General features: G+C 49.8%; 1 protein-coding gene across 1 annotated transcript; it reads left to right on the forward strand.

Annotated features, from left to right (window-relative positions):
• The first annotated feature begins 8,222 nt into the window (after window positions 1–8,222).
• On the forward strand, window positions 8,223–9,180 carry LOC119365022. The gene has a single exon (XM_037630602.1). It carries the CDS (start codon window positions 8,555–8,557, stop codon window positions 8,945–8,947), a length of 393 nt encoding a protein of 130 aa, XP_037486499.1. The 5' UTR covers window positions 8,223–8,554; the 3' UTR covers window positions 8,948–9,180.
• The last annotated feature ends 2,159 nt before the right edge of the window (window positions 9,181–11,339 follow it).

The raw sequence follows: 11,339 nt of genomic DNA on the forward strand, positions 1-11,339 counted from the left end.
AGCCCCTTCAGAGAACCGGACCATCGGACTCATCACAGGAGGGACAACCAAGGAGGCAAGCGGCGTTGCACACAAGGGAATACCCAGGTGGTCTCTGTCAATGATCGTTATACCTGTTTTACATACCCGCATGCAGCCTGCCCTTGGACAAGACATGTCAAATAGTCATATTTGTTTCTGCTTAACGCATTAATTGTACACATACGCCTTGCCGTATTATACAAATAACAACGGGAAATAGTATACAACGTCAGCTTCTTATTACTATCTTCATATTTTCCCTTGAATATTTATTTAATATTGCATCCGTACACCTTGGTACGATGAGTTTGCCAGGGGCTTTTTTATTGAGCCCCATAACATGGCAAGACAAGTCCGAACACTTCTAACAGTGCGGCACCCCGAACATATAGTATTATATGCATCAGCTCCGAATCATGTCTTGGGTCAATAGTTGGGTTAGACCGGTTCCCTTGTTTTGGTACCTTACGTTTCGTTATATCGGCTAAGGTAGCGCAGGGAGAACTACTGTGATTGTGTCCCGGTTCTTCCGGACGAGCACCTCGGTAGAGAAAGCCGAAAACTGACTGTCATGATGCGGCGAGAGCTGGTCACTGTTCGAGAGGTACTAAATCCTTAGAGATTTTTTCCACTTAAGGCGAGGAATCGTCCTTGTTCGATTTAGCCGTGTATGCCGCCCCAGTTCGGCCTTCCGAATACTAGGGGCTTCGCCGGAATTTAAAATTATAGACTTCTATGGCCAAGTGAGAGTTATAAAGCCGCATAGTCCGATTGCCTTGTTCGTTGCGCCAAACACCTCCTTAAAGGACCAAAAACTTGGATAAAGAGTGTTTGGGTTTTCCAGGAACACCCCAGTACTAGCTACACGGGGGCGGAAGCCGACAACTGGCCTACTTTCAGAATTTTATAAACGGCTGCATAGAAGGTAATATTTAAATCAACAAAGCGTTATATAGCGCAAACAAACTCGTTCTCATATTACAAAGATGACATGAGTACATTCACTCAAAGATCATGTTCTTGGTGCATTCATCGGCCACAAGGAGAGCGCCTTTCATAACACCATCATAATATTTTTCGGGGTAGCGATGCTCCTTACCCTCCGGGGGTCCATCCTTCACCAGCTTCTCAGCATCCAGTTTGGCCCAATGCATCTTCGCACGGGCAAAGGCCTGGCGGGCACCCTCAATGCAGACGGATTGCTTGATAACCTCAAACCACGGACAGGCATTTACCATCCACTTTATAAGGCCAAAGTAGCTGTTGGGAAGAGGCTCACCAGGCCACATCCGGACTATCAAGCCCTTGATGGCTAGTTCGGCCTTGCGTCTTGGGCTTCGACCTTGGCATCTTTCACGCTCTCGAGGGCTTTGGCAAGCTCGGACGCTTGCGTCTTGAAGTCATGCTCCAAGGACTTGAACTTCTTGCTGAACTCCTGGAGCTCTTGTTGTACCTCCCCCACCCGAGCATCTTGCTTTTCACGCTCGGTGCGCTCTGTGGCCGCCTTGGCTTCGGCCTCGGACAACGCTTTTTTGAGGGCCGCCACTTCGGTCGTAGCCCCTATTAAAAATCATGATGCTTTTTGTTAGCGTCATCAATTTTTCTCCTCTACATGACACACAGACGAGGTATCACTTACCTTTGTTCTCCTCGAGCTGCCTCTTCATGAGGCCGAGCTCTTCTTCGGTCCGCCCCAGGTCCTGCCTGAGTTTGGTGACCTCAGCTATGCGCAGCGGCGGTCAGCAGTAACGCCTGCTTATTAACATAGACAAATACTGTCAGACTCCTGCAGATGAATAATTGACCCTCCGTTTGGCTTTTCTTTTCGAACACCAAACAGAGTATGAGGGGCTACTGTCTATCGGGTGATATTTTCTCACACTTTTCATTACTTACCTCAAAGCTTGTTAGGAGGCTGGTGCAGGCTTCGGTCAATCCGCTTTTGGCGAATCGGACCTTATCAATCACCGTACTCATAAGAGTACGGTGCTCTTCGTCAATGGAAGCGCCGCGAAGCGCTTCCAGCAAATTATCCAATGCCTTCGGCTGGGTGGAGGTCATCGGCACGGCTGGCTCGCCCTCCTTAGCGAGGGGCTGCCCACTTGAATCCGGAACCTGTGGAGGCTCCGGTACTGTAACCGGCGGGGAGCCAGACTTGCTGTGGCTCCCGTCCGCATAATCCATGGGGATCTTACCCCCCATGTGCACGGCGTCTGGGATTTTGCCTTGGGGCGTCTCCAGAACCATCGCCCCCTGCTCTGGTATCCTTTGGGACAACATCTCAGTGTCGTCCGCAGGTCGTGGGGAGGTGGCTGTCGGGAGTGAATCCATCTCCGACTCACTCAAGGACCCATCCAAAGAGGATGCCCCAAGATTAGACCCGGCCGGGCTGCATACACATGTTCGGCGTTATTACAAACTATAATGTTAAGGTCGCACGAAAGGTATTACAGAGTGCGGATACTTACGACCTCGCCCGGGGCTTGCCCCTGGGCAGCCACTCCTCCTCCCTGTAGGCGGCCGTGGTAGAGTGATCCGGAAGGGATGCCTTTCCCTTCTTCGGCATCCTAGCCTCCCCCTGTGGGGCGGCTTTCCTTTTCTTCTCCTTCCCAGTGCGGGGAGGGGGCATTTCTTCATGTTTCCCCCGTCTCCATGGGAGGAAACTGCCTCGGAATCCTCAGACGACGAGTCTATCATGGCCCTGCACCGGAGACCTTTCCTAGTCCCCGCGGCCGCTTTCTTGGACCTTTCGGCCTCCCTGGTTGGGGCGGCCTTCATCTTCTTCTCCTCCCCTTCACGGGAGGAGTGCGCCTCATCGTCTTCGGGCGAGGCGTCCGGTGCAACCTCATGTCGGAGACCCTTCCTGGTCCCCGTGGCCTTCTTTTTCGTCTTCTTCTCCGGCACCTTGTAAGGCGCCGGAGCCAGCATCTCCGTCAGGAGTGCGGTCCCTGGATCTTTAGGTAGCGGAGCCAGACAGTCAATCCGCTCCGCCATCTCCACGTAATCCTATTTTGTCAGTATGATGACTTAAAGTCCTCCCACGAACACGTTGGGAAAGATTCATCTTGTGATACTCAAAGGACTTACCGGATTGGCAAAGCGCTTTGCGCTGAGTCCACGATCCTCGGAAGTAGGGGGAGGAACTTCGCCGGTCTTCAACAGCACCTTCCAGACGTCCTTATGCATCGTGTCGAAGAGCTCATGCAGCATCTGGTGTTCGGCCGGATCGAACTCCCACATATTGAATGCCCGTCTTTGACACGGGAGGATCCGACGGACGAGCATGACCTGGACCATGTTGACAAGCTTGATCTTCTTGTCCCTCATACTTTTGATGCAGGTCTTGAGTCCGGTCAGCTCCACAGGTTCGCCCCAGGCCAGGCCCTTCTTTTCCCAAGAGGTGAGCCGCGCGAGGATTCCGGATCGGAATTTAGGGGCCGCCACCCAATTCGCGTTGCATGGCTCGGTGATGTTGAACCACCCTGATTGCCACCCTTTCACGGTCTCCACGAAGGAGCTGTCGAGCCGTGTAACGTTTGGCATTCTGCCCACCATGGCGCCTCCGCACTCCGCCTGCTTGCCACTCACGATTTTCGGCTTCACACAGAAGATTTGCAGCCACAGGCCGAAGTGGGGCCTGATGCGGAGGAAGGCCTCGCACACGACGATAAACGCCAAGATGTTGAGGACGAAATCTGGGGCTAGATCATGGAAATCTAGCCCATAGTAAAACATTAGCCCGTGGACAAACGGGTGAAGTGGAAATCCTAGTCCGCGGATGAAATGAGAGAGGAATACTACTCTCTCCCTAGACTTTGGAGTGGGGGTGATTTGTCCCTCCGCTGGCAGCCTGTGCGCGATGTTTATGGCCAGGTATCCGGCCACCCGAAGCTTGGTAATGTCCTCCTCCGTCTACTTGCCTCCCGCTCCGGACATGCTGCGAATGGTCCTACGGAGAAGGTGAGAACTTGGGCGTTGGGGCTCGAGAGTGCGAGAATGGATGAGCAAAGGAGGAAGAAGGCGTGGGTAAGAATGGGGGATCCTTGTCCCTTTATAGAGGCAGTGAAAACTGTGCGCCTCCCCACTTTCCTGTTAAAAATCGCTTATTTTCCAAGCGCCACGTTAAATAACACTGTTGGGTTACCCGTACCCTTATTAATGAGAATCCCGTGACAAGGGGACACGATCTCTGCTTCGACAAGACGTGCCGAGGAAACCACCTCGCAATATGTGCGGTGGCCGGCTATGAGAAAACGGCTCGAATGATGACTCGACCATGGTGTGATGTCACGATGTCAGCAGATTTGATTTGTGAAATATTTATCTCTCTACGGTGGTATTTGAAATCTGTCTTGTAGAGCCGGACACGATCCTTGTGTTCGGAATTTATCTTGAAGTATTCGGAGATGGAACCCGCCTTGCAATGCCGAAGACAATCTGCGTGCCGGACTCATCGTCATTGAAGCCTGGTTCAGGGGCTACTGAGGGAGTCCTGGATTAGGGGGTGTCCGGACAGCAGACTATGTACTTCGGTCGGACTGTTGGACTATGAAGGTACAAGATTGAAGACTTCGTCCTGTGTCCGGATGGGACTCTCCTTTGCGTGGAAGGCAAGCTTGGCGATTCGGATGTTAGATCTCCTTCTCTGTAACCAACTCTGTGTAACCCTAGCCCCCTCCGATGTCTATATAAACCGTAGGGTTTAGTCCGTAGGACAACAACAATCATACCATAGGCTAGCTTCTAGGGTTTAGCCTCTACGATCTCATGGTAGATCAACTCTTGTAATACTCATATCATCAAGATCAATCAAGCAGGAAGTAGGGTATTACCTCCATCGAGAGGGTCCGAACCTGGGTAAAACATCGTGTCCCCTGCCTCCTTTTACCATCCGTCTTAGACACACAGTTCGGGACCCCCTACCCGAGATCCGCCGGTTTTGACACCGACAGGGGGAATGCCGACAGCTGGAATTCTGGCTGGAAAAGGAGCAAATATTGGAAACCTATTCTGCACAGCTCCAAAAATCCTGAAACTCCACGGAAGTCATTTTTGAAATTAATAAGAATTATTGAGCGAAGAAAACACCAAAGGGGGCCCACACCCTGGCCAGGAGGGTGGGGGACGCGCCCACCCCTACTGGGTGCGCCCCTATCTCCTGGGCCCCCTGGTGGCTCTCCGGTGCCCATCTTCTGCTATATGAAGGCTTTTACCCTGAAAAAAAATCGTAAGCAAGCTTACGGGACGAAACTCCGCTGCCATGAGGCGGAACCTTGGCGGAACCAATCTAGGGCTCCGGCGGAGCTGTTCTGCCGGGGAAACTTCCCTCCGGGAGGGGGAAATCATCACCATTGTCATCACCAACGATCCTCTCACCGGGAGGGGCTCAATCTCCATCAACATCTTCACCAGCACCATCTCCTCTCAAAATCCTAGTTCATCTCTTGTATCCAATCTTGTATCAAAACCACAAATTGGTACCTGTGGGTTGCTAATAGTGTTGATTACTCCTTGTAGCTGATGCTAATTGGTTTACTCGATGGAAGATCATATGTTCAGATCCTTAATGCATATTAATACTCCTCTGATCATGAACATGAATATGCTTTGTGAGTAGTTACGTTTGTTCCTGAGGACATGGGTGAAGTCTTGCTATTAGTAGTCATGTGAATTTGGTATTCGTTCGATATTTTGATGAGATGTATGTTGTCTCTCCTCTAGTGTTGTTATGTGAACATCGACTACATGACACTTCACCATTATTTGGGCCTAGAGGAAGGCATTGGGAAGTAATAAATAGATGATGGGTTGCTAGAGTGATAGAAGTTTAAACCATAGTTTATCTGTTGCTTCGTAAGGGGCTGATTTGGATCCATATGTCTAATGTTGTGGTTAGGTTTACCTTAATACTTCTTTTGTAGTTGCGGATGCTTGCAATAGGGGTTAATCATAAGTGAGATGCTTGTCCAAGTAAGGGCAGTACCCAAGCACCGGTCCACCCACATATCAAATTATCAAAGTACCGAACGCGAATCATATGAGCGTGATGAAAACTAGATTGACGATAATTCCCATGTGTCCTCGGGAGCACTTTTCTCATTATAAGAAATTGTCCAGGCTTGTCCTTTGCTACAAAAAGGATTGAGCCACCTTGCTGCACTTATTTTACTTTTATTGCTTGTTACTCGTTACAATTTATCTTATCACAAAACTATTCGTTACCTACAATTTCAGTTCTTGCAGAGAAAACCTTACTGAAAACCGCTAGTCATTTCCCTCTGCTCCTCGTTGGGTTCAACACTCTTACTTATCGAAAGGACTACGATAGATCCCCTATACTTGTGGGTCATCAAGACTCTAGCTAATTGCTCTCACTTTTAATACGTATCCATATTGAGACTCAGAATCATCCGAATCAGTGTCAAAGATTGCATCGACGTAACTCTTTATGACGACTTTTCTTATAGAAAAGAACAACCATTAAAGTATTTGAGCTTGATTTAGCCTCCACTCAACAGTGTATCTAGCTGGATTTACTCTCCACTTAATAGTCATCTGGATGTTTTAAGTTAAACCAGCCCAAAATATGTCTTCGTCGTGGTCGGATTGATATTGTTCATTTCCACATGTTTGAGTTTGCCCTCCGTGATTTACAGAGTGCGCCATATAACACGGGTTAGGTGCCTGGTACTTTTCTGTGCCCGTCTTAAAAACTAAAAAGACATCGACACTTGTATGTATATGGGACTATTATTACACATATGGCTGGATTTTTCTTGACTTTAGTCACTTTGCTCTCTATTATCCAATTTTTATTTAACGACCACATGATTTTGTTCTTCCTCCGGGAGTCGTGACATCCTATGACGCTCATGAGTGCCTGGTGAACTGTCTGTCCTCATCACCCCGACAGTCGGACCGAATCGGCTGCTACCGCCACCCGTGCCATTCTCACGGACACGCCGCCCTATCTTACCATTATATCGTGTTTACCATGTCATTGTCACCTCAAGCTTTCCCTCAAACTTCACAAGCCTTCACACTAGCCACAATCTCAAAACCGAACTAATCAAGCCTCCGTCTCGGCTCCATCTATGATGACTTGGCCAACCACATTATCGCCGGCTCCAATTTGTACGTGACGAGCCCTCGTCACCTTGAGGCTCTGCGCGTGGGAGGGGGGGAATTGACTGACCTGCCAAAAAATAAAAATAGACGTTTGTTTATTAGCAAATTTGTATATGTATATGCACTCAGTTCTAGTGTTGTATATCTCTTGCATTTTTTTGGAACAAAATCTTTTTAGCGGATTGCTTCTTGTGTAAGTATAGTTGCTAATTACTCTCTCTCTTCCTAAACACAAGTCTTCTTAGAGATTTCAATGCGAACTACCTACCAAGCAAAATGAGTAAATCTACATTCTAATATATATGCATATATACATCTACATGTAGTTCATGTTGGAATCTCTAAAAAGAATTATATTTAGGAACAGAGGGAGTATTTCCCAACTGGTATTAGCGGTATTAGCTGACATCTAAGACATCTTCTTGTTTTACGTCTTTGATTTGATTAGCAAAAAATGTGTTATTTGTCATATAAAATATACTTGTGGCATGTTATATATATTTCAACTGTTAAACTGACGACCTAAGTTCCTGTGCCATACTTATATTCCCATCCGGAGAGATTATTCATCATGCAAGGACACACCGGATACTTGAGAAACCAAAAGAAGTTTGTAGATTTATCAGCAAAGGAAAATGGAAGCAACATAGGAGTGTCTTGATTTTATTAAATTTTCTACAATTAGGAGTGTGTTGATTATATGCCTATCCGGGCCCAAACACCAGGCGGCCGAGACACTAAAAAAACGTACACCCCAAAACTTCCACGCAGCTGCCACTGGCGGGTGGACCTACGAATCGACCCAGCTGCAAAATCCTTTGCCTGGACACGCTCCCTGGAATTCCCCATCCACCCCGTCCCCTCGCCACACGACTGCGCGAACACACATCCCACCACCGCACGTAATTACCCATCCACCCTTCCCGTCTCCCCACAACCACGAGCACGCCCCTCGGCTGAGGTCCCTCTGCACGAAAGCGCGGTGGCACGGGCGTAATTCCCTCCGAAGCCCGGGGGCCTTCTCTGGCGCGCTCTAGTATAAATAGGAGGCAACCCCCCCTCCTGACGCCCCCCCGTCTCTTATAAGCCAGAAGAATTTTCTCTCGCCTCCTCCCCCTCCTCCAGTGCTCTCCCCGTCTCTCCTCCGATCTTTCTCTCGTCTCGTCCCGTTGTTTCCTCCCCTCCTCTCGTTCGGCCCCTGCGCTGTGAAGTTACCGTCCTGCCCCCGGTGGGCCCCACGGCCATCAACCTCCTGAAGATTTTTTTTCCTCCCAACAATTGTTTTTATTTCTTTCTTTTTTTGCATCCTCCACATACATACATATCCCATCAGAAACCGCTTTCCTCCCCATCGACGGCTCCTCTTGGCTGGCGCTGCTGACGTGGCGAGGTCCCAGCCGTTGATATGTCGCTGAGCGAGAAGCTGGAAGCGGCGCGTATCGCACTGGGCAAGCGCAAGGAGCGGGAGCTGCAGCAGCTGGGCCCCGCCCCGGCCCCAGCCCTAGCCCCAGAGCCTGCAGCTAAAGCCGAGCTGTCCAAGCCGGCTCGGGCCGGCAACAACAAGCTGCTAGCCGGGAATCTGGCCCACGAGTTCCTGACCCACGGCACGCTCCTGGGCCGCCGGATCGAGCCGAGCCATCACCACCAACCCGCTGCCGCGGCCGCCTCCCCGCGGCCCGAGCCCGAGCCGAAGAGGAGGTACGCGGAGCTGTCCTGGCTGCTGATGACGAACGGGGCCCACATCCCCGGCGTCGTCAACCCCACGCAGCTCGGCCGCTGGCTCCAGATAAAGGAGTGACGCCGCCGCCCGCCGCCCCCATCGGCGCCCAGAAGAACCACCGCCAGGAGGAGGAGGAAGGGCAGCAGCACATCAAGACAAAGCGGTTTCGTCGTTCGCCTCGCCTCTCCCATCCCCTCCCCTTGTCTTCTTTCCTAGATCTAGCGAGAAAACTTATTGCTGTTGCTGTTGTACTTAGCGCTATCCGTTCGATGCATTGGCACTGCTAGTCTTTAATTTCTTCTCCCGTATCATTCATGCGTGTTCGCTTCTTCTTTTTTATTGTCTGCGCCGCGCTCGACTCGATAGCAAAAGCCGATCGATGATGGATGGATCGATCGTGGCGGAAATGTTGCCATGTATGGCGACGCAACGAGCATGGCGTGCGCTGCTCGGTAGTTGGTCCCCGTTTTTATTTCCGTCTCCGTGTCTGGGTGGGCATGGGCGCATTCGGTTTGGTTTGGTTTGGGTGAGCGCCCCGGTCCGGAGCTCTGCTCCGTAATAAATACAGGCAAGCTGGCGCCCACCGCGTGCCAGGTGAAGGATCAAAGAACCGGGCGCGTGGTAGATATGTCATCCCATCTGTGTATGTTTCGTAGTAGTCGTATACTAGTAGTATACAGTAGTACGTGGTGCCGATTGATTATTCAGAGAGGCTTTGGTTGTGACCTTTACATGAGATGATGCGTATATCCTTGTGGTTTTGAAGCCATTTAGATTTTGTTTATTGGATCAAGGGACGAAGGTGGTCTGGTCTGGACCCACTCGTGTTTCCAGACGAAAGCTTTGATTAGTGTTTTGTAGGGAAGCTTTGATGAGTTGGTCCTTGTTGTTTCCATTGATCGATGACAAGTATTTTGGCCCTTGCGCGCCTACCTGGTCCGTTACGACCTGTCTTGATTTCCATTTAAATACACGGGGATCGCTGCTGATTTGGTCGATCTTGATTTCCATCCATCGTCCACCGTATCGGTGCTGGTCAATGGTGGGAGAGAGGGCGATGCGAATGTGATCGTGCTAGTCCGTGGCCGTTGCTTGTGGAATCGTCTATCCAGATTTGTGTTGCACGAAAGAGGGTCCCTGGTCGGTCACCTCGCCTGGGCACGTAGCGTGGCTGGGATAGAAGCAGGGTCGCCTCTCGTGACATAGACTCATCGATCCGCCGGGTAGCAGGCGGCCACGACTCCAGAGGAGGCTAAATTTGGTGTTTTGATCTTTTTGTGAAAGTTTAGCAAGATCTGACACTGGTTCAAAAAATTTGCAGGATCTGACCATTTTACTACCGCCAAGGTCAGACAGTAAGGTAATACCAGCCTACCGCGAAGGCCCCTTGCTGTAGGCAATCATAGAGCTGGCCTATCGCGGAACAGGCTGGCGGTAGCCTGTGTACTCCTACCACCGAGGTGCTCGGCGGTAGGTGAGCACGCACTGTATTTGATACTTAAAAACTATTTGCGTTAGGGCGTGCACCTCTTCCGCCAGTGGCCCCGATGATAGGATGTTATACCCTACCGTCATCGATCATGACGGTAGAAAAATGGTCAGAGCTCGCAAAAAGTTCAAACCAAGGTCAAATCTCGCTAAACTTTTGCAAAAAGGTCAAAGCACCAAAATCGGCCTTCAAAGGGTGCACCGCCGAAAGCTTGTCGATTTGTTCGTCCCAGGGAGCTGCTAATCGGAACTCTGTACTTGATGCCTGCCTCGGGCTAGTGCAGGCTGCAAGGGAAGACTTCCGGATCCAGCGTCCAGACCTCCAAAATTCCAATAAAAACACACTCCGGGCAATTTCCGGGAATGGTCATGATGCCCTTGATGCCTTTCTGTTACTGGCGACGACCAGTATTGACATTCTCATCTAGTAGGATGAAGTCAGGTTGCCTTGAACCGAAATTACAGCTCGTAGGCGCTTCTCTGAATTAAATTCTTGCTTGGTTGGTTGTCAGCCTCAGCCAGAATTAGTTACTACTAGTAGCAGACAGAGCGATGATGATTCGCGTCATTGAAGACAGCGGGCTGCTCTGTACCAACTGCGCCCGAAAAGGTAATACTACGGAGATTATTTGTATTGTGGCACAAAGAGAAAAGAGCATACCGAAAATCCAAATCTGAGCCCGAGCTCATCTGCACCTGCGCTCACCAAAAAAATCAAAATAAATACTAAAAAAATTCAAAAAATTCCAAAAAAAATTGGGGTGGTGGACAATTTGATGCGTGAGGTGCGCCCCAATTTTCGAAACATTTGGACTTATGTGCAGCTCTCAGCAAAAAAGATAAATCGGAGGTCTGTAAAAATGTATACTGTTCATATACTGTTTTGGTCTGATTTGTCTTTTTTGCTGAGAGCTGCACATAAGTCCAAATGTTTTGAAAATTGGGGCGCACCTCACGCATCAAATTGTCCACCACCTCAATT

The sequence above is a fragment of the Triticum dicoccoides genome, chromosome 2B (genome assembly GCF_002162155.2).
Source record: "Triticum dicoccoides isolate Atlit2015 ecotype Zavitan chromosome 2B, WEW_v2.0, whole genome shotgun sequence".
NCBI classification, from domain to species: domain Eukaryota; kingdom Viridiplantae; phylum Streptophyta; class Magnoliopsida; order Poales; family Poaceae; genus Triticum; species Triticum dicoccoides.